Source organism: Martes martes (genome assembly GCF_963455335.1).
Source record: "Martes martes genome assembly, chromosome: 3".
Taxonomy (NCBI): Eukaryota; Metazoa; Chordata; class Mammalia; order Carnivora; family Mustelidae; genus Martes; species Martes martes.
Window position 1 is genome coordinate 160,249,197 of NC_137890.1, and position 26,776 is coordinate 160,275,972.

The 26,776-nt window shown below is 41.0% G+C and overlaps 1 protein-coding gene across 3 annotated transcripts; it reads left to right on the top strand.

Annotated features, from left to right (window-relative positions):
• The first annotated feature begins 2,117 nt into the window (after positions 1–2,117).
• SLC19A3 (solute carrier family 19 member 3) lies at positions 2,118–25,004 on the top strand. Of its 3 annotated transcripts, none has more exons than XM_080799734.1 (7): positions 2,118–2,254; positions 3,444–3,525; positions 15,113–15,264; positions 17,226–18,051; positions 19,621–19,813; positions 21,490–21,631; positions 22,387–25,004. In XM_080799734.1, the coding sequence occupies exons 3-7, from the start codon at positions 15,115–15,117 to the stop codon at positions 22,561–22,563; spliced, it is 1,488 nt and encodes a 495-aa protein (XP_080655860.1). In that variant the 5' UTR covers positions 2,118–2,254; positions 3,444–3,525; positions 15,113–15,114; the 3' UTR covers positions 22,564–25,004. The 3 variants fall into 3 exon arrangements, with proteins under 3 accessions (XP_080655860.1, XP_080655859.1, XP_080655861.1); XM_080799733.1 differs by lacking the exon at positions 2,118–2,254 and adding an exon at positions 2,682–2,944; XM_080799735.1 differs by lacking the exon at positions 2,118–2,254 and adding an exon at positions 2,682–2,928.
• The last annotated feature ends 1,772 nt before the right edge of the window (positions 25,005–26,776 follow it).

Sequence of the window (26,776 nt, forward strand, 5' to 3'; positions counted from 1 at the left end):
GGTTGACATTTTCCATGGAGCTTTTTTCCCTGTCTCCCGTTGCATTTGACACAAATGAGCACCTGTCCTCCCTAATAAACTTTCATTCTCTTCCTAGTGACTCCCTCTCATCCTCTGTGTGTTTGCCCATCGTGGACACCCCAGTGCATCACGCTAGTCCTCTCCTCCATTTTCTACATCCTCATCTGATCTCTACTCTGTCTTCTTTTTTTTTTTCTTTTCCATAGCACCTAACACTTTCTAACATACCATAAAATTCAGCAATTTATCATGTTGACCCCATAGTATCCCCTCTGTCTCATCCCACGCACAAATGTACGTTCTGGAAAGCAAAGATTTCTCACTCTTTTGTTCACTGAAAGTATCTCAAGCACCTCAAACAGCATCAGGCACATAATATATACCCAATAAATTGCTGTTTGTTTTTTTTTTAAGATTGTATTTATTTATTTGAGAGAAGAGAGAGAGAGAGCATGATGGGGGGGAGGGAGAAGCAGAAGGAAAGGGACAAACAGACTCTCTGCTGAGCAGAGAGCCCAGCTTGGGGCTTGATCCTATGATCCCAAGATCTTGACCTCAGCCAAAGGCAGACACTTAATTGACTGAGCCACCCAGGTGCCCATAAATAGCTTCTTTTTTTGTTTTGTTTTGTTTTTTTTAATTTTATTTATTTATTTGACAGAGATCACAAGTAGGCAGAGGGAAAGGGGAAAGGCGGGGGCGGGGTGGGGGAGCAGGCTCCCTGTTGAGCAGAGAGCCCAATGCAGGGCTCGATCCCAGGACCCTGGGATCATGAGCTGAGCTGAAGGCAGAGGCTTAACCCATTGAGCCACCCAGATGCCCCCATAAATAGCTTCTTAATGAATAAATGATTTTGTAAACTTTTTTTTTATTATGAAACATGCCAAATATAAACGGAAGTGGAGAATATACTACAACACCTTCTTAGGAACCATCACCCAAGTCAACAATTATCAACATGACCAGTCTCTTATCATCTATGACCTCATCTATACCCCTCCCACCAGTGGATAATACATAATGAAATCCAGATCTCTTGTTACCTAATCAGCAAATACATTTACGTTCCTTCAAGTGAATGAATTCCTCATCATCTCTCTCTGATTTAGACTATGGCCAAGGGCTATCAGAGAAATACAGAAGGAAACTCAAGGTCCAAAATGAGGTCCTCTCTTCTCAGAAGGTTATGGAGGAAATTGTGACACCCTGGACCTTTAAGAAAATTCCGGTGTCCTCTGGGAAGGCCTGTCAGTCAACATACAAGAGCACTCTATTGCACAAAGAGCAGGATACTCCCACTCCCAGTGGGTAGCCTGGTAATTTATAAATCAATTTTCTGCAAATCATAGGAAGGTGAAAATAGAAAATCCAAGCCAAAAACAGGGCAGTGATCCAAAAACACATGGGAAACTTGTAATCAATTTCACTTCCAGTCAGAGTACTAGAAACCAAAAAGTATTTATCTTTGGGAAGGGTTTTCCATTTACCAACAGGTAATGAAAAGGGTTTTTGTTTTTGTTTTTCTCCCCATTTTAATCAATGAGAACTTCATAATGCTTTTTTTTAAAACCACCTCTGCCTAACAAAAACTTTTTAATAGTTGAACTATTTGTGTTGGAACATTTTCAAAGCATAAGAAAACTATGCCATCTCACAACCTTAAAAATAAAATAATAAAGTAAAATGAAACAAAATAAAATAAAATAAAATAAAAACACAGTGACTATAAACATTAACTCTGGAGCCAGGATGCCCCAATAAAAATCCAGACTTCTCCATTCACTAGCCCCACTGCTTTCTGCCTCACTTCAGTGCAGATGGGCATCTTAACTGTGCCTCTTACAAGTTTTGGGGGAAAGTAAATGGATTTATAGGCAAGGACATATTTATAAATAGATGCACACTGCATTCAGTTCATGCTGCTTTGTTACATTGATATGTCAGGCTATTACTGTAAGTTGCTCCTTTCGGGTTCCAGTACCTGGGGTACCAGGTAAGCTTTTGGCTGCATACCTCAGATTTCCTCCTCTGAGTTTAAAGGTTCGGGAGGCCTCTAGTTAGCATATGCAAAACGTCGGGGCGGGGCCTCGGAACTCGGTGTGTGGCAGGCTCCCGCCCCCGCCCCTACAGCCAGCGCCAAGCTTCACCCGGTGGGTCGGCCGAGGGGTCCTGTCCCGGGGGCTTGTTCTCCGGGGATGTGAGCGATCTGGCGACGAGACACCCCCTCCTCTAGGTAAGACTAGCTGCGGGAGGTGAATTTCTGGCAGAAACACCATCACCTCTGGGCCGCAGCACTCCTCTGTCTTCCAGTTTCCGCGGCGCGGGCGGGACGAGTACCTGCGCGGCAGTGGACAGGTTGGGACCGGCCTGGATTCCATCGCGCGCCTTGGGCGACGTCGCGCTGCGGCCCCTGTGCTCTCCTGCCTGCCCGGTGCTGAGGCTCCCCAACTAGGTCTGCGAGAATCTCACTTTCAGCCATCTGCCAAGGCGATTAAATGAGACCGCGACCCCGGTAAAGGGCCAGCATCCCCCATCGTTATACCCACGTGCACAGCTTCTAACTGAAAGGAAACTTGAGCGCAGAATTCTAGATTCCAACCCAAGAACGGAGAAAAAGGCCCCAGTGAGAGAAATGGGACTTGGAAATGAAGGGACATGGGACTCTATTTAGAGACTACGTTAATTGAGGTTAAAGGAAAACACAACCATATCTTACAATAATATTTCTGGGAAGGATACGTAATTATTTGTCAAGTCAGGATTGCCGCTATAAATGTGCAATAGATGTGAGGATTTAGATTGCTTAAAGTTTGAAAAGGGTGAAGAAAATGTTCTCTACAAATACTCATACAGAACTGTCTTTGCTGCTATCAAGACTGGAACACATTTGTATCTCCTAAAGCAAAGGTGTGTTTTCATTAAGGTACATATTTTTTTTTTAATTTTTTAAAGGTTTTATTTTATTTTATTTTTTTATTTGACAGACAGAGATCACAAGTAGGCAGAGGCAGGCAGAGAGAGAGGAAGGGAAGCAGGCTCCCTGCTGAGCAGAGAGCCCGATGCGGGGCTCGATCCCAGGACCCTGGGATCACGACCTGAGCCAAAGGCAGAGGCTTTAACCCACTGAGCCACCCAGGCGCCCCAAGGTACATATTTTAAATAGAACCAAACATAACAAACTTCTGAATATGTTTTTCTTCACACTGCCTTGGAAGTAGCTGAAATGAACAAAAATACTAGGTTTACTCAGTCATTACTGTTCAGAGACTATCGATGGTTTCTAAAAGTTGGGTAATTCAAGGATAAATACTTAAATGAATTTAGGTGAAGTTACTTACTGTGTCTGTTTTCTGAAGTTACACTCTCTGATCTGAGTGCCCAGCTGTGTTCATTCTGGTTGAATTTGCTACATGTGTTTACAGGAAACAGATGGGAAGGAAGCTTTATTGAGCAACTGCTATGTGCCTAGAACAAGACTGAGCAGTTCGTGAACAACCTCGTGAGGTGGGTGTGGTTGTCCACATTTGTTTCTTTTTTAATATTTGAGAGAGAGAGAGAGAAAGAGAGTGCACAAGTGGGCGGAGTGGCAGACCAAGGGAAAGGGAGAAGCAGGCTCCCCACTGAGCCGGGAGTCTGATGTGGGGCTCATCCCAGGACCCTGGGATCATGAGCCAAAGAGGCAAATGCTTAACCAACTGAGCCACCCAGGCGTCTGGTTATTCACATTTTAAGAACAGACTTGAGGAGGTTAAGTACTGGCCACAAACAGGGGTGAGGTGAGGAGGAATTGGAGCTTCGGACTCCAAAGTCATGTTTTTTCCACTGAACTGTGGCCACCACATACCCAAACCTGAAAAGAGAGTGGGAGATAAAGCCTAAAGCCGGGAAGGTCTTCAGTAAGATGTCAGGGTTTTAAATAGTCCATTCAGTTATTAACAACTATTAGCAAATCATTTAGAATAAAGGAATAAATTGGAAGTTATTTGGATAGGCTAGAGACATGATGAATGGTAACAAGTATGAAAAGATAATTTTGGGGGGTGCCTTGGTGGCTCAGACGGTTAAGCATCCAGCTCTTGATTTCAGCTCAGGTCATGACCTCAGGGACATGAGATCGGGCCCCGCATGACACTTTAAGGGGGGTGATCTTCAGGATTCTCTTTCTCTCCCTCTACCCCTCCCACCCCTCTCTCTTAAATAAATAATCTTTAAAAAAAAAAAAAAAAGATAATTTTTGGAAAAGGATGAGATGATGAAGGATGAAGCCTGGAAGGGGATGATGACTTCATCAGCAAATGTTTCACACAAGCCAAAAAGAATGATGCCATGGATGACAAAATGGAATCTGAAGCATGTGTTTAAAAGATCACTTGCCATTGGGGAGGGTATGGGCTACGGTGAGTGCTGTGAAATGTGTAAACCTGGCGATTCACAGACCTGTACCCCTGGGGATAAAAATACATTATATGTTTATTAAAATAAATAAATTAATTTGAAACAATAAAAATAAAAGATCACTTGCATCTGCTCTTGCAGTGGTCTTGACCAGAAGCAGAACTCTTCTGGCCTGCATGTTGAGTATGCAGTTCATACCTAATTCATGCTTTTTGAAGTTGCGTGGAGAGCTTCATTTGCGCAAATTTCCCTAGTGTTTGCTTTTGTCTTTTTTTTTTTTTTTTTTTTCCTTGGAGGCTGGATGGAGGGGGGATACAGAAAGCCTTATGAGTGGATGGTAGGTGATAGTTCTACTTCCTGGTTTCCTGAGATTCTAAGTCACTTAATAGAAAATTCGAGAAAAACTAGATTATTTTAGTTCTAACATTCAGGAAAAAGTGTTTTTGATATGTTTACCTCTCTGTCTGTGTTTCACAAAGATCTGTTTCTCTGTTTGTTTGGGTTTTTTCCTTCTAATGAGATTCCAAAAAGAGGGTGGCTGCAGAAGAGTTGGGTTCCTGTGTTGCAAGCCCTCAGAAGGGGGTGGGCTCTGGTGTATAAAGCCATTGCTCTTGACAACTCAGTTCGGAAGGACTCCAGACTCCCAGGAGAGGGAGGGGCTATGGGACAGGGACTCCCAGCAGGGAACATCAGGACGGAGCAGAAGTTGGATCTGAAGGCAGGAAACTGGACTCGGTTTTAGAAAGAAATAAGCTCAGGACACAAAAGAAACAGGTAACTCTGATTTCTCTTTGTATTATTTCGAAGGATATTCTGTGTGACCAGGCTTCCGAAGCTTGTGGGTCTGTTGTAGCTCTGATTTGTGGGCACAGTTTCTGTTCTAAATTTTCTAGGGAAGACCCAGTTAGAAAGATGCTGTTCTGTTTTCAGACTGTCCCATGTAGAATTTGAAAAACCTCAGTGCTTACAACAATAAGAAAAGTCTAAGGCTGCAGAGAGTCCCACAGAGTGAAATGTTTTTGAGGGGTAGGGGATGGGGAGAGGGAGTAGGATGTATTTTTTTTTTTTTTATTTAAGGCATAATTTACATACAATATAAAGTACGGATTTTAAGTTTGAGTGTTTGCAATTATATACACCCATGTATCCATATCTCATCAAGATATAGGATATTTCATCACTCCAGAAAGTTCCCTTGTGCTCTACTGCAGTCAGTTACTCCCCTGTCTCCCACCCTGGGCTACCTACTATTGATCCAGTTTCTACATTGTAGATTAGTTCTGCTGGTTTTAGGACTTTATATACATTAATGGAATCACAGTTTTGTGTCTGGATTCTTTGACAGAGCATAACTTTTTAAATATTCGTGCAAGTTGTGCAGTAGTTCAATGCTTCTTGTTGCTGATTAAAGCAGTATTTGTTGCTTATATACGTAATATTGTCCATTCACTTTTAATAGACATTTCAGCTTCTTTCTGTTCTTTCACTATTGTGAGTATATGAATTTTCTTGTACAGAGTGTCAAATGGTTTCCCAAAGAGTTGTTGGTATCATTTTACTTTCCCACAAGCAATGTGTATGAATTCTAAATCTTTGTTAACATTCGGTTTGCTAGTCTTTTTGTGCTTAGGTGTTCTAGTGGTTAGAAAATGGAAAACCTGTGGTTTTCCTTTCCATTTTCCTAATGGTATCTGTTGAGTAGCAGATACGGTTTTCTGATGAAAGGAAATCCAATTTATCGATTTATTTTAAGTCCAGTCTTTCTTACCATTTCGGTGACACATTTTGCAATCCCTGTGTCATAATCATCTGTTTTCCCTAGAGGTTACTCTGTGGTTCCTAGAATAGATGACGTCAAATTAGTTTTGGCGTGTGGAGTGAAGTAGAGATCAGTGAAACGCATTTTAAGTAAGATGAAGGCTAAGATACTGGAAATTGGTGAAAGCACCCTCCCATCCCTGATTTTGCAACAGAGGAATGGTAATTAAGCACCTCCCTGGGATCACTTCCCCATGCTGGTCTCCTGCTTTGGCTGGCTTGACTTAAGCAGACAGTCCCTCCCTTTATTTGGATATTTTCACTCAAAGTCCTATTCTCTTCTCCATTAATAGCAAGTAGATTGAAATGCATAATTAGTGTTATACTCTGCTGTCAGTGACAGGCATATATTTCAGTTCTCAGTAGTCAGATTTCGGGTTTGCTTCTGTCTGGTGAGGGGCTTGGCTCCAGCAGCGTTGAAAAACCTGAATGGTTGGAGCACTGGGTGTGGTGAAAAAACAACGAATACTGTTAGGCTGAAAAGAAAAAAAAAATTTAAAAAACAAAAAACAAAAAAAGTGAAAACTTAAAACAGCCTCTTGCTGTCTTCTGTGGACCTTTTGAAGGAAACAAACTTAGGTCATCATTTTGAATAAATATGAAATGAGACAAAAAAAAGAAAAGAAAAGAAAAGAAAAACCTGAATGGTGAGTTTTTGGAAAATGGGACCAATACTGGCCCTCACTCTGTTTTTAAAACAGCTTTGGAGCTTGGGGCGTGAAACCATTTGCAGATGTCATCTCTCTTGACCTGTCTCAAGTCCTTTGGCATTTAGAGGTGGTGAGATTCATGGTTATTTTAAATTGCCAACCTGAGGCTGTGTTAGTGGAAATTGATGTTTTGACTGCAGTAAAAGTTCTGGAGAATAGTGTGAAAATTAGGCGAGCCCATTCTCAGAGGCTGGTTGCCTTGTCAGGCACCCTTTCTGAGATGACTGAAATGTTCAGTAGGGAGAATCGGACAGGAATTGAGTGGAAACTGGGGATTCTAGATAGTTTTCTCCAAGCATATTAGCACCTCAGTTAATCTTGGCAGCATCTTCTAAGCAAACATAGAAGAGGATTTGAGGAAATGGTTCCTTTCTGCTGACCTAGTCTCTGATACATCAGGCCCTCGGTTGTGGGAAACCTTTGGAAAAACCACATTTGGGAAACATCTTTGCTTTGATAGGTCATCTTGTCCCCGGCATCAGGGAGGCCACAGCTCTGAAGTCTCTAGCAGTGGGAGGAGAATTCCATTTTCTCAGAGTGGGCTGAGGAATCTGATCACCCTAAAGTCCCCCTAACTTAGGAGGTCCACCCAGGCCTCACGGAGACAGGAGGCCCACCAGTGTATGCCAGTTTCTATAGTTCTTGATTTTTAATAGTTGCCTATTGTATGCAAATGGAAATACACTCCTAGGAATATTTGTGGCCACAAAGTTTTCATATATATACACAGTAGTACACATGTATAGCCTATTGTTTAGGAAATTGGACACTTTCCATGCTTGCCACTTAGATAAGGTCTACATTGGCACAGGCCCAATACAGTTCTCCAGGGCATAGATGAAAAACACATGAAGATTTTTAAATGGACAAATACAAAAAAGGTTTAGTTCACACAATGAGTCTGTAAGTTAGTTAAGGAAATACAGCCAAGTGACTCGCTGTAGACTTCAGCAACCAGGAAATGTGAGTTCTAGGTTTACCTTACAACTCAATCCAAATGGGGATCCTGGCAATGATAAACAAAAAGTTTTCCTTTCTCCATACCGTAGGATTATAATGACCAGTGAACTTCTTTTCTGGTCAGTATAAGTAAATTGGGAATTTCGAGGACACTATTATAAGTCAAATAATACTTATGATTATTATTATTAAAACTATGCACATTCATACAGAAAAGATATTGGCCTGAAGCCAGCTGGAAAGATTTAAAGACGTGGTTAAAAGAATAAAAAAAAAAAAGGAAAAAGTCAATAATATGGTAATAATTGGTATGAAAGCATAGATTAAAAACTTCAACTCTTGATAGCAAGAGACTGGAAACACACATAAGAGGATGAATAAAAAGAAATTGTTCTAAGGAAGATGAGAATAAAAATAATGAGAAACTACCCAGCACAACTTGATCATAGCTGAAACACAAGTAATCCTTACGTTTTTTTAGGATATGGGGAAAGGTCTATGAGCACCATAAAACAAAGTTGGTCTCGCTACACTCATCAGGAAACTGTGATTCTGAAGAAGGCTACAGCATCCCATGGACCCTGAAGAAAGGGAAGTGGCAGCAGAAGTAGGTGGCCTTCCAGACATAGACCCCAAGTAGAGACTGAGAGAAGAGACCAGACTCTTTCTGGAGGGTCCTTGGTGAATTTTAATGGAAAAATCATCATTATTTTCTTACCAGCAAAAAGAGTGAGGAACAGATCATTTCCAAGGTAATTTAGATGGGTCACTTCCCAGTACAAAGGTGTTTGAGGTCTCCCAAGCTCATGGAAGATCACATGTGCTGGCTGGTAACCCCAACAGTGCATGTGGCCCATTTAGCCCTGGGGCCCACGTGATGTGTTGCACGTGTGCGGATGGTGCAACTGGGTCAGAAGTAGGTGCTCTCTAGTCCACTGGGCAGGCAGAGCAAAGAGACTGTACCCCGCCCGGGGCTGCCAGAGGCTAATGCCCAGCGTTCACCTCCTCCATCTGCTGTTGCTAGACCTCTGAAGAGCTCTCCCACACGGCCCAGCTGCCCCAGGTAAGCTCTGGGGGAGATGTAGCTGCTGCTCCACATCTCCTCCAGAAGGAGCAGCTGATTCTCTCAGCCTTTTATGTTGTTTCTGGCATTTTCACTATAGATTTCAAATCAGGATAGTCCAATAAGCTGACTTTTGTTTAAAGAACATACTTTTACTGTATTTTCTTTTAACCAACTGCCCATATGATGTTCTTGTGCTTTTGGAAAAGTGGTAATGGAGCATGAGTCATGTATGAGAATTATTACTACAGGAGCAACTTTTAAGAGGATTATCTTATTTGGAAAACACAGTCAAGTGAGAAAATCAATCTGATTCCTGTCCTTGAATATGAATCAATGAAGTGAGGGAAGGTTTAGAGTATTCTCTAGGAGGAGGATAAAATTACAAGGTCAAAAATAATGATCAATGGAAAAGTAGCAAAAGGACAGTTTTTTCCAGGATGGTGCTTTGCCGTGAAGGCTGAGACCCTCCCAAAGAGAACAGGTATTCTATGATGACCTTAACAGGGATGCTTCTGAGAGACATGAATAAATACTTAGTCCTATATTTTCCTCTGCAACTTCTTTTTTTTTTTCCTTTTCTTTTTTTCTGAGAGAGAGAGCTTGGGTGAGCATGGGGGAGGAGCAGAGGGAAGAGGAGAGAAAGAGTCTTACGCAGGCTCCCCACCAGGTGCGGAGCTGGACACGGGGCTCAGTCTCATGACCCTGAGCTTGAGACCTGAGCCGAAATCAGGAGTCGGACACTTAACCAACTGAGCCACCCAGGTGCCCTTTTCCTCTGCAACTTCTAACCCCATGACTGTGTCCCACAGAAATATGTAATATACATTGTGATCATTCTTATATATTTCTATATTGATAACCCAAAAAAAAGCTCAGAAAAAATTAGCCTCACTATGTGGTGTACTTTGATACCTATTATATTTTATCTGCGAAGAGGACTTAAAAAAGAAAATCCTGTTTGCAACCCACTAGATTTTTTCACCACCCACGATCTGAACAACATTATTCTAAAATAAGTGGGAATTGGAAGCTCCAGGCTATGACCAGGTGTCTCAACAGGGAGGAAAGATTACTGAACTTGGAATTGGGAAAACCAAGCACAAGTCCAGGCTCTAATGTTGGTTAAAGGTGAAAACCTGCACACATATTACTGCCTCTGGCCCTCGATTTCCTCATCTATAAAATGAGGCCAATACCATCTTCTCTGTCTACCTCACAAACCTGTTGAGGAAAAAAATGAAATAATTTTCCAAAGTGTAGAAATTACAGACTGTGTAATTTGAGTATCATTGTCTGAGTCATGATGGCCCCAAAGAGTGGCATCTCCCCAGTAAGACAAAAATAAGAGACGGTGATCAATACTTTCAAGCTTAATGAGACCATTAGCCAGAGGTTTCTCCAGGAGAGAGGGAATGATTTGGGCAGAATTGTTCGGTTGGAAACCTAGAGGCCACATTGACAGTGCCTCTATGGATGGCTGGTGAGGAAACGAGAGGAAAATATCCAGGAGGCGGGAACCGAGGCACAGAAGTAGGAGGAAGATGTAAACTTGGTGCAACAGACCTGACCCTGAACTCAGCCAACCTTTCTTAGCTGAGTGGCCGTGAGGTTTGAGGAGGCTCCATTCCCATATCTGAGAAACTGGGGACACTTCAGATACTTATTGAAAATATGTATTTACAATTGATCCTTGTAATCATAGGGATGAGGAATGCCAACCCCCTACATGGCTGAAAATCCACTTACAACTTTTGACTCTCCCAAAACTGAACTATGAATAGCCTACTGTGGACCCGATACCTTCCTGATAACAAAAGTCGATTAACACATATTTTGTATGCTATATGTATTATATACTGTATTCTTTTGTTTTTAAGATTTTATTTATTTGTCAGAGAGAGAGAGAAAGAGAGCACAAGCAGGGGGAGGAGCAGGCAGAGGGAGAAGCAGGCTCCCTGCTGAGCAGGGAACCCGACACAGGGCTTGATCCCAGGACTCTGGGATCATGACCTGAGCTGAAGGCAGATGCTTAACCGACTGAGCCACCCAGGCGCCCCTTTATACTGTATTCTTACAATAAAGTAAGCTAGAGAAGAAAAGCATAAAGAAGAGGAAATAGAGTTACAGTACTGTACTATATTTGTCCAAAAAAGCCCACCTATAAGTGGACCCATGCAGTTCAAACCTGTTAAGGATCAACTACATATAATATTAAATATAATATGTATATATTATAGGAGTGCCTGGGTGGCTCACTCATTAAGTATCTGCCTTCTGCTCAGGTCATGATCCCAGGGTCCTGGGATGGAGCCCTGCATTGGGCTTCCTACTCAGCCGGAAGCCTGCTTCTCCTTCTCCCACTCCCCCTGCTTCTGTTCCTTCTCTCACTGTGTCTCTCTCTGTCAAAAAAATAAAATCTTAAAAAATAATATATATATATATATTCTATCTTATATCATATAATTAATTTATTTAATAAAACCAAATTTGATAATTATAATTATTTATATAATAAATATCTTATATAATTATTATATAAAACATATCATTATAGATCAGTATATATAATGTATGTAATTAGGATTGTTCTAAGGACTAGAGACAATAATTATGTATAGCAATGAATACAATATTTGGTGTAAAGCAGGAGCCAAGCAGACAATAGCTGATAGACTGCTGTCATTTTACCTGTGTGAATTGCAGGCTCTTACATAAGTAAGAGAAGAATCACTGCCTTCAGATGGTGGGTGAAAGGTCATGCTGGGCTGGAGAATTTCAGATACCTGTGTGCTGTATGGTATTTACTCAGAGTGAGACACAGACACTCCAGGACCCCTACTGAAAAAGGTTTTCAGCTGCCTGGGAAGGAATGGGTCAGAAACAGGGAGTGATTCGTGCACATGAAAGGGTTCGTGGGTTGGGGCAGACAGGGTGTGAGAGGCATGTCCAAAACATCAGAATCACCTGAGAATGTTTCCACCTGTCCTGGACTCTTCAGGGCCTGGAAAGCCAGAAAAGAATTTCAGGGTCACATGTCTATGGGTAGTTTTGCAAAAACTTCCTGGACAATTTCCATCCACTTCCCCCTCCACCTTGTTAAGCTCCAAGGCTGTGGCATGCAGCCAGTTTGCCCCAGGGCATGGGAAGGGGACAAGTGGTCCTTGGGCCTCCTGTGTTAGAATCATTCTGTATAAATGCAGATTCCCTGGCCTTCTGAGCCACACGTTAGGGATGGAGTCCAGGAGTCCCTATTTATCCAATTCCCAGGCGATCTGATGGGCGAGTCAAGTTCACAAGGTCTTTGTTAAGTGGCCAGAGTAGGAAAGGATTCTGGAATGAGGCCAATGCTAGACAAAGAGACCCTGGGCTGTGGGACGGGGAAGGAACAGCCAGATGCTCACCTCTGAGAAGTCTCCCAGCAGGCAGTGACCAGGCTGGAGCCCTGCAAGCTGAAGGCAAGACTTGGCCTCAGGAACGGTCTGGTCACTCCTGCTGCTCTGCCCAGTCCGCCCTGGGCTAAAGGATTCCTGCTAATGTTTGGTTAGATGGCTGATCCTATTTCCTTTGGCAGAAAATCTAGCTTTGGAGCCTGTGTTTTTTTCTGTGGGAAGGAGGCTGGAAAAGGAGCAAGGAAAGGAAGCCCAGCATCCTAGAATGCAGGTGTGAGCCCCCCAGATCTTTCTCAGTTTTCAACAACGGTCAGAGATCTTCCTTGTTTTTGCCTTGTTAAGCTAGAATCACTATGGATCCTCCAACATGAAGAGAGAAAAGGGAAGAGAGATGCCATGTGTTTGTCATTCTATGCCCAACATGGTGCCTCCAGATATCAGTCAAGGTGCTTGGTGCTCACAGGAAGCCCACATATGTAGTTAGCATCATTACCCCATTTTAGATGCACAACTGAACTTGAGACATTTGTAGAATTAAGGACCTCCTTGGCCTTCACCTGATGCAGCTAGCAGTACACTCTGGAAATGCAGACAAAGCTTTACTAGTTCTCAGTGGTGAGGTTTGACCTTCATCCTTCTCCTTCTGCTAGATGTACGATGTGTTGGACACTCTTATAGGCACTAAGCATAGAGCCGTGAACCAACCGAACAAAAAGTCCTGCCCTCCTGCTTACACTCTCATGGGACATAGACCATCTTTTTATGTGTGACCCAAATGCCATTAGGTAGGAGTATTAGGATAGTAAAGAGATGAAGGGATAGATAATCCAAGGGACTCCTAACACCCCAGGGAACCATAGGAGCACACCTAGTTCTCGGAGATGTATGGAGAAGATGATGACTTGAAGGTAGCAGACAATCCACAGTCAGCATAGATGGAAAGAATGTTCTAAATGTAGAGTCAGCAGATGTTACCCCATTAAGACCACGTTTTGAAAGATAGCCAAGCCTCAGTAGTTGCCTTCCCATGACAGACTTTTCTACAAGAACTGACTCACAAAGAAAGAAGGCCCCAGTAGTTTGCCAGTGTTTCTGGCAAGAACTCAGGAAGAGAGAAATCCCAGACATTGAAGGCTGAGGACAGTCAAACCCAGTATGCTTCTAGCAAAATTTTCACATTGTCAGCATTACTCACAGTTATAATCCCATCCAAATTCTGATTTCCGTTGTCTCTGCACTGTCTCCATCGAGGGTCTTGTTGACATAAACAGAGACAGCGTTCCCCTCATTTAACTTGAGAGGACTATGCCACTGACTGGGGTCAACTTGTGAAAAGATAGAGTGGTCCAGTAGGTCCTCCACACCTCCCTAGCCTCTAACAAATTCCTCTTCTTGGATACCTGGAATTGCATCCAGGGACTTGCTCTTCTCTCTCTCTTTTTTTTTTTTTTGTTAAGATTTTATTTATTTATTTGACAGAGAGAGATCACAAGCAGGCAGAGAGGCAGGCAGAGAGAGAGGAAGGGAAGCAGGCTCCCCGCTGAGCAGAGAGCCTGATGCGGGGCTCGATCCCAGGACCCTGAGATCATGACCTGAGCCGAAGGCAGATGCTTTAACCCACTGAGCCACCCAGGCACCCCCAGGGACTTGCTCTTCTGTAGTGAGCATCACTTTCTCTCTCTTGGGTCCACTTTCAAACTACAGTTGGTCCTGGAAGCTCAATGAGAAATCCTTTCCTTGCAGTGAGGAAAGAAAGTGTTTTCATGAACACACTCATCCTAAAGATTCCTCACTGCAAGGAAAGGTTGTCATTAGGTTGCTGCCAGCAGCCCAGGAAGAAGGGCCACCAGAACGAGATAGAGTGGAGCACAGGAGAGGACCCAGAGAGAATTCTGGATTTTCTGTCTGAAGTTTGAGTTTCAAGCAATTTTATTTGTGGCTTAGAAAAAAAAGCATGAACTATTAATTAGCTCCCTGCCCCACTGAGTGGTGTGAAACTGCAGACAGAGAGAAGAAATGGGCCCAGTGGTAATGAAAAGGAGAAGAGCAGTCTACAAAGTGATGCCTTGCCTTCCCAAAGTAGACTTAGCATCAGTCTGGAATGGGGAGAAATAGGGAAAAATGGCCAGTCAGATATTTATCTGGCTTAATTGTTCTAACTGAAGAATTATAGATTATAAGATTGAAGACACCTAACAAAAGTATCTTGGACATATGATATGTGTCAAGCACCATACAATGCAAGGGACAGTCTCATGGGGAAATAAATGTATAAATAAACACATGCCATTCAGTGTGTGGAAGATTTCAGGGTCACAGTGCAAAATAGAGTAAGCAGATTAGTAGTAACTTGAGCCACTAAATCTGCGGTAAATTGGATTTGACCTCCTAGAGGTACTTGACCTACCACGTGGACACCAATAACACACGAGCCAATGTTTTACTTACTTCAAGCATTAATTAACCCATGTTTATCATTTATTAGTAAGTACTCCTTACTATGTTCATGATGAAGAACACTAAGGAGGTGTAACTGTCCCAGCAATAATGAATAAGAAGCCCATTGACAGAGGATGGTTTGACTGGAGCCCTAAGGAATATTTGAGACACATTCATCACTCGCCTTTCCATTTCAGCTGCAGACAGATGAAACTTTATCCTTTCACAAAACATTTAGAGATCGGTTTTTTATATCCAGGATGCCAAAAGTAATTAAACATCAGCTAATTTTGACTTTGTTTCCATTTGATCAGCCATGGATTGTTTCAGAACTTCACCAAGTCATTCCTGGATTTATCCCACGGTGATCCTATGCTTATTTGGATTTTTCTCCATGATGAGACCCTCAGAACCCTTCCTTATACCGTATTTATCTGGACCAGATAAAAACCTGACCAGCTCAGAGGTAAGTTAATATACATACAGACATATCTTTTTTTTTTAATATTTTATTTATTTATTTGACAGAGAGAGATCACAAGTAGGCAGAGCAGCAGGCAGAGAGAGAAGGGGAAGCAGGCTCCCCACTGAGCAAAGAGCCCGATGGAGGGCTCGATCCCAGGACCCTGGGATCATGACCTGAGCCGAAGGCAGAGGCTTTAACCCACTGAGCCACCCAGACACCCACATACAGACATATCTTAACATGGTTTAATTTTACAGGATTTGAACAGGATGTGGGGTTAGGGTTTCATTCAACTTGAGACATTAACCCATTGACCTCAGTGATCCCATTTTCATGATATTTGCCATTTAATACAATGATTCTAACTACTTTTCCCTCCTCACACTTACAAAAATGGGAAACTGTAGCACATTGTATGTTTAATAAATATTTTAACTTTTATGGAGTTCTACCATTAGTCTTAACCCATGGTAACTTTCAGTGACGGCTTAGTTGATTCTGTTACACTAATCCTAGAGTAAAATCTCTGCCAGGCCTCCAGGCCTCACAAACTTTTGGGCTGCAGAGGTATAAGCAGGATCTGATAAAGAATCATATCAGTTCTTGAGGATAGTTACTCAGTTGTGAGAAACTATCAACCAGCCAGTGAGACATTAACAGCTTTATCTCAGTTTTATCTTCCCCAGAAGGCCAAATTCTCTCACTTCAAAGATTCACGTCCTTGTTTATAATAAGTGAAACAAGAAAACACACTCACTGAACTGGAGAATTACCCTGCGCTGGTTTTTATCCCCATCTCCAGCCAGAGCCACGAAAGTCCTGCAGAGTGTGGCTTCACCTGGAAGGCTCCTCCATACTCGTTAATTTGGTGATGAGGTGCTACAGACAGAAAAGCAAGCTTGTTGTGCGGTGATGTAAGATCAGTTTGCCACAGCTATGTTTCCAATGTTCTCCAGGTAAAAGCCTATCATGATGAAGACAAAACAAAGGACTAACAAATACAGGTCCCAAATCAAACAGTGAACCCAGTGGGGTCTGCTTCTGCAACCACTGTGGACCAGTTAATGTACCCAGGTTCCAAGGTGCCACTCAGTCCCACTAGCCTTTCCAATCACTGAACTTTCCCTCATCGTTGACCTTGGGGTCCACAGAGGTTGCTGTGGACAACAGAGGCACAAAACAAATACTGGTGTGGTGGAGCTGCCCCCACACCCATATCTTGCCCCAAAGATCAGCCCCTTCTGTCCTTCCTTTCTAGGACTGATCACTGAGGTCTGCAGCATTTCTGATGATAGCTGTGGAATACCCACATCAAGTTGAGGCCAGAATTGAGTAAGCAGAGATTAACCAGTAGAACTGGGAGGGAAAAGGCTTTGGGAACCCAGCAGATTTGGCCAGGAGGAAAATCCAATGCATTACTTGTTCCCACTTTGTAATTCTGCAAGGTTATTTACTCTTTGCTGTCTTCACATGTGTTCATTAGACTGTAGACATTTATGACACGGTGATGGATCACATAAACAAAAAGATTGTCACTTCTTCTAATTTTGTAGCCACTTTGTCTAATTTTAAAAATCTTTGAACAAGAAGGAATGGTATTTTCGAAGAGCCTGAAAAACTCCAAAGTGTCTGTTGAGCATTTTTTAATTAATTTAACTCAAATGTATATACTATTTAACTTTAAGAGAGTTCAGATTGCACATTAAGCAAATATATTCTTATGTTGGGAGGTGCATACATTTATAAATTGGTTTTGTTTTGGAGAAGGGAGAGGAACTCTCTCTTCCTGGAAAATCAGTTTTCTCTTGTGCTTTTCCATAATATGAAGAACATCCCATCCAACTGGATATGGAATTTGCTATTGGGCAAGCCACCTATACCTTAGTAATGTACTACCGGAAAGGTATTCCTTTCACCTCCCGGTGCCTCATGGTCACATGCTCCACTTTTCAACCTCACAGATCACAAATGAGATCTTCCCAATCTGGACATACTCTTACCTGGTGCTGCTGCTCCCCGTGTTCGTCCTGACCGATTACGTCCGCTACAAGCCAGTCATCATCCTGCAAGGAGTCAGCTTCATCATCACGTGGATGCTGCTCTTGTTTGGCCAGGGAGTGAAGGCCATGCAGGTGGTGGAGTTCTTCTATGGGATGGTCACCGCCACCGAGGTGGCCTACTATGCCTACATTTACAGTGTAGTCAGCCCCGAGCACTACCAGAAAGTGAGCGGCTACTGCAGGAGCATCACGCTGGTGGCCTACACAGCGGCCTCGGTGCTGGCCCAGCTCCTGGTGTCCCTGGCCAGCCTCTCGTACTTTTACCTCAACGTCATATCCTTGGTCTCCGTCTCTGTGGCCTTCGTTTTGTCCCTTTTCCTGCCAATGCCCAAGAAGAGCATGTTTTTCCATGCAAAATCCAGCAAAGAAATACGGAAGCAACCGAACACAAATGAGGCATCAGATGCTCCTTACAAAATTAACACACTGGGTGGTGAAGAGAAGCCCACTTCAGAAATACCCACCATTTCAGGGAACCTGGATGGTGGCCCTTTGAGCAGCCCAATGCCACAAAATGTAGCACTGAGTGTTTTTGTTCAGTGGTTCCAAGATCTGAAGGAGTGCTACTCCTCCAAGCGACTATTTTACTGGTCCCTGTGGTGGGCCTTCTCCACAGCAGGTTTTAACCAGGTTTTGAACTATGTTCAAATCCTGTGGGATTACAAGGCACCGTCCCAGAGTTCTTTCGTCTATAATGGGGCAGTAGAAGCTATTGCAACCTTTGGAGGTAAGCAGGCATTGATTTATCTTCCTTTAATGGCTACTCCTGTTAAGTTTATGTCTTCAATTGCTAAACTCCATGGTGGTAAACTAGTTCTGTTTGGAGGGCATATTAATGTTTTTTTTAAATAGAAGTCACTGGAAAAAAGAAAAAGAGGACCATGACACTTTTATTCAGTGTGGTAGAGTTATAGCCAAATAACTCAAGAGCTCAGGATTAAGCACCAGATGATTAAATTCTGGCCAAATTCATAAGATTCCAATTCACCATCAGGAAAGGGGTTAATAATGCCCCTTCTTCTTCCAGGTTGTTTTTATATCCAAAGGAAAATACTCACCTTGTATATAAGTAAGGAGATTTTATTATTTTAGTAAAATAGATTGGACTCTCAAGCCTTCCAAATTATAATGGGAAGAGTTTTGTTAATATAGGACTTAATTTAGCTAGTGCCCACCTTTAGCAATTCTAGGTTCCACACCAAAAATTTCCCAAAGTAGCTTTCTTAAGAGATTTAAGTGAGAAGTGGAATAAATGTGAGAGTCAAGATTCCAGTATCAGAAGGAAATCTGCCTTTGAAGTTTACTCTACAATAAATATTTATATCCTGGTGAGTGGAAACTTTAATTCAACTAAGACTTTAAAGATATTTTCTAGGAAGTAGGAGATTTCCACACCCTCATTTACCAAAAATTTCAGAAAACTCATGTATTGTCTCTCTTTTGGGAGGCTTCACCTTAACTCCTGCCCACCAGGACTGTGCTGGAATTGGTTCACTGAAATTCTTTCTCCTGTGTTCCAAATTGGGGGGGGTGGGGAGGGGAAAGAATTTTATTTCCTTTGCAGCACTGATTCTTTACTGGCTCACACATGGAAAAGTTAATCAAATATCAGTGATTTGAAACATAAATACCTTTCATTTTGATAAAAAGAACTATAAATACTAACTGTCATGACTGCCAATTATTCAGTCTCTTAAACTCCATAAGTCAGTATAGAGTTCACTGAGAGTAAATGAGACCAGATCTCAAAGACGTTGAAGTGGAGACCAGAAGGTTGGGGTTACTAATGAAGACTAAACTTTTCTACCCAGTGCAACACATCCTTAACCCACTGAAAAAATTTATAATAAACAATGAACAAGAAAGGCAAGTATGGACAGGCTAGGTATACTACCAGAGCAGCCCTTTCACTCTTGTCTGTCCCAACCCCTTGCATGTTGTAGCAAGTGACTGGGTTTGTGTATCATTCCTCCCCACATTGCTATGAACCTTTCTGACCCCTTTCTAAAGAACCTTTCTGGCCCGTCTCCAGGGTGCTCTGCAGGGCATACGGTAGTTGCCAATTAAAATTGTGGCAACTACCTGACGGAAAGAAGAGGAGGTAAAGAGAGAAGCTAAAAGAAAACACGGTTGAGAAAAGGGTAAATCCACATTTAGGTGGATCACACTGTTTCTGTGAAAGCCACATATTCGCCTTGTAGATTTGGCTAAGATGTGGCTTTGTAAAGAGAGCATGTTGACCCTATCCCACGTGCAGAGTCAATATGTTGGAGCTCCCTTAATGTTTCTTTTTCAGGGGCCGTGGCTGCCTTTGCAGTGGGCTATGTGAAAGTCAACTGGGATCTTCTGGGGGAGCTGGCTCTAGCCATCTTCTCCATCATTAGCGCAGGCTCTCTGTTTCTCATGCATTACACGACCGACATCTGGGCATGCTATGCTGGCTATCTGATATTCAAGTCCAGCTATATGCTTCTTATAACCATAGCAGTGTAAGTATTACCAACCATTTCTCTCCACTCCTGAAACCACACCATATTCCCTCTTCACTAGCATTTCTATAGTTCCTTGCAGAACTTTGGAAGGATTTTAATCAATTGTAGTATTTTAAATGTTGATTATATATTAAATGGGACACAGTTAAACCATGTTTTCACTTAACTATTTGCCCTGTGAATGTTACTAAGATTAGTCATCAAAGAAAAAAAGAGTTCTGTGGGTTCATAACCAAAAACAATGATTGTGATTTTTACTTCAGACTCTTTGCCCTACCAAGGTGTGGTGCAATCTGATTTTGAATGATTAAGTTTATTGTTAATTTCGTTTAGTTGTTTGTGTCATTCCAGGTATGTACTTTTGTGTGAAGCAAAATAGGCTCAGCAAGTTATAAAAAGTTGGATACTGAAAAAAGTAGATGCAACGATTATAAAAAACTGTATATCCCAGAAATCATATTTTTAACAATGAAAAATGTTTTGTTCCATATGGAAATCAGAGGCAGCTGACTATAGGAAATGGGCTTTGGTATTAACCAAAAGAGATAAGAAATATTTGAATTTCAAATCATTTGAAAGAAGTAGAGACAGAAACTTTGTTAAGTTTTGGGATTTAGGGATGCCTGGATGGCTCAGTTGGTTAAGCCGCTGCCTTCGGCTCCACTGCCTTCGGCTCAGGTCATGATCCCGGGGTCCTGGGATCGAGTCCCGCATGGGGTTCCTTGCTTGGCAGGGAGCCTGCTTCTCTCGCTGCCTCTGCCTGTCTCTCTGCCTGCTTGTATGTACTCTCTCTCTCTCTCTCTCTGGCAAATAAATTAAAAAAAAAAAGTTTTGGGATTTAATGTGTCAAAAATGTTTGATAAGGAATTGACGAAACACAGAAATATAAGTAGACTTCGGAAAGATCATGGAACAAAAGAAAGAGAATAAGCTTGTTGGCAAGTTGACTTTTTTAATGGAAATATGTCAGTTTAATGAATCAAACTCATGTCTCTTAAGTTTCTCTTTTCATGCAAGAGGACATTGTTAAGGTAGGATTATATCGCTTCTTTTCTTTTTAAGAATCTTCAGAACCAAAAGTCTTTTGCCTTTGTTCCATGGAAGAGCTCTAAATAACATACACTAGCCAGTCATTCGTGAGTTGTAAGATGTCAAAATCCATATAATTATTAAAAACAAACTAATTACAGATTCACTCAGTTGCACAGCCAGCCAAGATCTGGATCTTCCAAAGAATAAATACCTCACCTACCCAAATTTGAAACTGTTGATACAATTGACAGTAAAAAGAATAACTCTCCAAATGATTGCACAGATGGGGTAGTGCTGGCATTTTCATAAAAATTCGCTGTGAAACAGTATCTAAAACCAGATAGCATCACATATTCTCAGGTTATGAGAACTTAGAATATTTAGTTTTCACTTCTGGAAGAATTAAATTGGATTGGAGTAATTGTGATGTATTTCCTCATCAGGTATTTTAATTCAGCCTTCAGCTGTATTTTTAAAATTAATTCCCTTTCTTTGCTCTCCCTGTTTGTCTAAACTGGAGGAGATTTAGACAGAGTATTGGGAACAAGACATCGCTTTTATCTTCAGTTTCTGTTTTTTAAAGATAAGAGTCCCTTGTGTATTTTGTTTAAAAAGAAACGTAATTCAACATTCAATGACAGATTTCAGATCGCAGTTAATCTGAGTGTGGAACGCTACGCCCTGGTGTTTGGAATGAACACCTTCATGGCACTGGTAATTCAGACCGTTATGACAGTGATCGTTGTAGATCAGAAAGGACTCAACCTGCCAATCAGCATTCAGGTAAGCTGCAATATTGCTGTTTTCCTAGTCAGGTAATTGGGGGAATGTAGAATACCTAGGTAATCTGAAAGGATTTTCCACTACATCCAATATTTAATTTCTTGAATTGCTTAGTTGGGCAAATTTTAAAATAAGCAATTCCTTAATTATCATATTGTAACACAGGTTTTCAGCAATAAGCACAGTCGATTAGCTTTTGCCTTTGGCTTCTAACACCTCATCAGGTGCTAACTCCGGTCATTGTGTCCCCTGTATGTCTGCTCTCCCTCCCATCATACCCTTCCAAGGGTTCGGAGATTTGACTAGAAATGGTACATGGCTGCAGAGCTCAGTTCCTTTTCCCTGCTCTACTGCGGGACTTGAAATTAGCCCAATTTCACATTTTACATTTGGATCTGGGAAAGGGAGGGAAGAGCATGTAAGAAGTAGCCTCATTATATAAAATTTACTTATAGCATTGCACTACCCTGCAGACATAAACACATAGATTAGTGGGATTTAGTGTTTTTTTCACTTTGGTGGTGTTAACTGGGGTTTGAACCCAAGTAAACTTGGCTCCAGAGCCCACATTCTTAGTTACTGCATTTCTTACACTTTTATAGCTGATTCTTCTAAGATAGAAGAAAATATTGTGCAAATCTAAATGACGCATGTTAAAGTCCTAGGTCTTAGTTATCCCACAATCCAAGCAAATCAGTGCCATGACTGTGTCATATTTTATGTGTGTCTAATTAATTCCATTTGTTTTTCTCTAGTTTTTAGTTTATGGGAGTTATTTTGCAGTTATTGCTGCCATTTTTCTAACGAGAAGCACGTACATCATCTACTCAACCAAATGCCAAAAGCAAGCACAGAGCTCTCCAGCAAGTCAGAATCCAGATGAGCCCTACCCAGAGGGACCAAGGAATATCATCACAGGAACAAAGCTCTGACCTTACGGCAGCCACTGCATCCACTGAACAAGGACCTTCTTGGTCACAAAGTCACCGAGCGCCATAAATTGACACACTTCCAAAGTCTGGATTTCAATGAACCTTTTCAAAACCACAACAAAATCTTAGTTTTAGACCAGATACTACGTGCCCAGCTGGATGCAGTTGACAAGACCCGTCATCTCAGTCAAATAGCCGACGTTGGGTACTCCAATGAGTAGCAAGGATTGGGAAGTTCTGGTTTTGGTTACTCCCTAGGACCTATCAATGGCATGGAAACAAACCACGAGAAAACTCCAGTCAACCTGCAGTTGATGTTCCCCATTCGTAAGCAGAAATACTAACTGGACTGACCCCTTTGCTTGTTTTAGATATTTTATCTTACCAAAACAGGCAAGATATGGACATTTTTTTTTAATCACATAGCCATTTGCCTCCTTCTTTCATTAAGTGTATTTCTATATTACTTGCAGTTCTCTGCGAGAATTTCAAGGTCTGGTCCCATTTCTAAGGACCTTTCTTCAATCCTGACGACATGGTATTATTCACAAGCGATTATTTGATTATATCACCAATTTAATTCTGTCATGATTACTTTTTACTTTGTGTTCTGCTTAGCTTTGTTGTTGAAACTTGACCTCAGGAATAGCCCCAAACATTCCTCTGTGACCACAGAATGACATTCAAGTCAATTGCTGGGGGCCCTAGGGGAGGCAGTGAGTTTTCTCCCTACTATGACCCTAGATGGGTGTTTCAATGCTGTGTCGGTGTGATCTCTAAAATAGAAAAACTTAAGTAGAAATTTTCAGAGTTTCTAAAAGTATTCGTAAGTAAGAAAACACTGATGAGGGGGAACACCTACTTTTTAAATGGCAGAGATTGTGCTACATAAAATAAGGTGAGCAAAAATATTAAAGAGCCTTTCTAAATTTTTGATGAATTGTGCTGAGAATCGTCTGTGCTTGTGTCCTTTGAAACTTCAAAAGAGGACACATGGAGCGGTCTGCCATGGAAATAAAGAATGCTAATTCAAGATTTATGTTTCAGATATACTTCTCTCCAGATTCTAAAATTTGATTACTGGACTGAAAATAAAATTTACCCCCAAAGCCAACACTTACTTAGTAGAGAAAACTAATGACATTCCTACTTATATCAAAACCAAGGAGAGGGTGATCACTATTATTCTCCTTATTTAATTTATTGTACTAGAAGTATAAGCCAACACAATTACACAAGGGAAAAAAAAATGAGAAGAACTGTAAAAGAGAAAGTAAAACTCTCACTATTCTGAAAGCAAGTATACACCCAGGAGACTCAGCAAAAAGCTGAGATCGCAGTATATAGAAAGTATATAGAAATCAACTGCCTTCATGATACAATGACCATTTAGAAGATGCATGGGAGTAAAAGACCCAATTTATGGTAGGACAAAAATAATACAAAATAATTACATGCAATCTATTTAATAAATATATGAGGCATATATGAATATGCCTACAGATACTTCTGTAGATTACAAGGTAACACTTAAACACATGGAAAAGCGTATATTGTTCTTGGTTAGGAAGAAAAAATACACAAAGATATCGTGCTTTCCTTTTTTTTTTTTGTTAATATATAATGTGTTATTTGTTTCAGAGGTTCAGGTCTATGATTCATCAGTTTTATATAATATCCAGAGCTCATTATATTTTCATCACCCAGTTGTCCCATTCCCTCACCCCCCTCCCCTCCAGCAACCCTCAGTTTGTTTCCGATAATTAAGAGTCTGTTATGGTTTGCGCCTCTCTCTGGTTTTGTCATTTTACTTTTCCCTCTTTTCCCCTATGACCATGCTTTCTAAATGAATTTATAAGTTAAATCCTATCCTAGAGGAAAAAATACATTTTTTTTCCAGAACTAGTGATTCTAAATTATATTTGGAACATTAACAAGAACCAAGAAAATAGTTTGTCAAGGGGGAAAATGAAGTTAAATTATTTGCAGAGAATAAAATTCTATTTAAACTCTCATCTGCAGTAACATAGCAACATGAAGAGACAGTCCACTGGAAGAGAGTACAAAGTTCTGAACCAATCCTTAGTTCTTAATGGGTTAGACTATGATTAAGATAGCCTCTCATACAAAAAGAAGAAAAAGATGGAATATTTAATAAATTGGAACAATTTTCTTCAAGGAAAACAAAGTTGCACCCAAGAATGATAGAATAATAGAGTAACTCCGTCCATATGTAATATATATGTATTAAAGCACAGATTAAAAAAAAAAAAAAAGGAAGGTCATCTGGGTGGCTCAGTCGTTAAGCATCTGCCTTCAGCTCAGGTCATGACTCCAGAGTTCTAGGATCAAGTTCCACATGGGGCTCCCTACTCAGTGGGAAGCCAGCTTCTCCCTCTCCCACTTCCCCTGCTTATGTTCCCTCTCTCGCTGTCTCTCTCTCTGTCAAATAAATTAAAAAAAAAAAATTTTTTTTAAGAAACAAAGAAGAATGAAATGTTAAAAAAAAAAAAAAACAACAAAAATACTAGGGAAAAAATATAAACATTTTATAACCTCAAATCTTTCTAAAGTAGTATAAAAGTCATGTAATAAAGTGAAGTCATGTAATAAAGTGAATTGACAGCATAAGACTAAACTTAACATATGGAAGAAAAGTCACTGCAAACAAACCCAAAAGAAAGACGATAATCTGGAGTAAATATTGCAATGCTTCAAAGCTGCTTTCCTTAATTTAGAAAGAATGAATACCAACTGATAAAAAAAAGATCAGTTACCTGATAGAAAAAATGGGCAAAGCATTTGAACAGGGAATTCAGAGAAGGCAAAATACAAATGGCCCGGACATGTAGATGATATTTAAATTAACTCATGAGGGAAACGTTTATTAAAGTACAATGGGATACCATTGTACTAGAAAATAATCCAAAAGTGTAACAATCACTTGGTTCTCTGGGAATGAGTCAACAGTCAGTCTCAAAGATGGGTGGTGGGGGTATAAATTTGCTTCATTGCTGTGAAGGAAAACTCTGCACTCTCCCAATTACGAATTCCACCTATAGATTTCTCTGGTAGAAATACACACTACTGATGAATTGCCTGCCTGGGAAATGACTCGCACAGGTGTCTTTCATTACAGTAGTGTTTCCGAGAACAAAGGATTAGAAGCTATTTAAATGTCATTATATCGAGACAGGGAAAATGTATTATGGTGCATTAATATATTCACTTGTAATAATATTAACTGGATAAAAAATTGAGGAAGAGACTTACATAGTGATAAAACTATCTAAAATAAATTATTAAGTGGGAAAAGTCAAGTGCCAAAATAATGAGTACGGTAATTCACTATTTGTGCAAAAGTAAGGTGAAAAATACCTGTATCAGCTTATATACACACATACAACTTTTCTGGAAGTACAAACAAAACTGCTAACAGTTACCTGCTCTGGAGTAATGAGGAATGGGGGAGGGGAGAAAAAGGCATCTTTCCATGCCTTTTGAAGCTTATACCACGTAAATTACCCATAACCAAAATTGAAACGCTAACTCTTAAAAAGTGTTTAGCTTCTTGGGATATAAATCAGCATCGAAGAATAAGGAGCTGGAGATTTTTATTTTTTACATGTAACCATTCTGATTTTTTTTCATTTTTTTGTAATATGCATGAGTAACCTAAATGTACATGTATAATCAAAAGGAACAAATGCAGAAGACAAAAGAGTATTTTGAAAAGAGGTTTTTTTCATTCGATATCTCATTAAAGAGAAAGGTTTTTTAATATTAAAACATAGATTTGCTTTGTAAGGTGTGGGGTTTCTTGACTGGTTGTAACACTTTATGGAGAAAAACGTAAAATGCTTTGTTTTGTACGTCGTGGAAACGACAAACAGACTTCATAAACAACAGAAGTAAGGGGCTCGAAATGACAAGAGAGTAAACATTTCTGAGAAGAAAAAGGTTATGGTTCCAGCTTGTCTACACTTGCCCTTTGTCTATACGAGGCCCTTGATTTCGGTGAAATATTTAGATCCGGTTTAAGGAAAGTGTCACGTGAAGGGGCACTGGGGGCGCATTTGACAAATAAGCAGGGTCGCCGGGTCTTTCAGGAAGGAGCACGCACGGCAGCGGGTGTTGAAAGGTCTGAGGGAAGTGCCTGCCAACGTCATGGAAAAATGACAGGTGTCTGCGAGCGGTGCCCAGCGACCTGGCC

Excerpts from the sequence above, each read along its gene's own strand:
- SLC19A3 (XM_080799734.1), top strand. The coding sequence starts at position 15,115 with ATGGATTGTTTCAGAACTTCACCAAGTCATTCCTGGATTTATCCCACG. Across the intron at positions 18,052-19,620 it reads AGCTATTGCAACCTTTGGAG|GGGCCGTGGCTGCCTTTGCA; the intron begins GTAAGCAGGCAT and ends TTTCTTTTTCAG. Across the intron at positions 19,814-21,489 it reads CTTCTTATAACCATAGCAGT|ATTTCAGATCGCAGTTAATC; the intron begins GTAAGTATTACC and ends ATTCAATGACAG.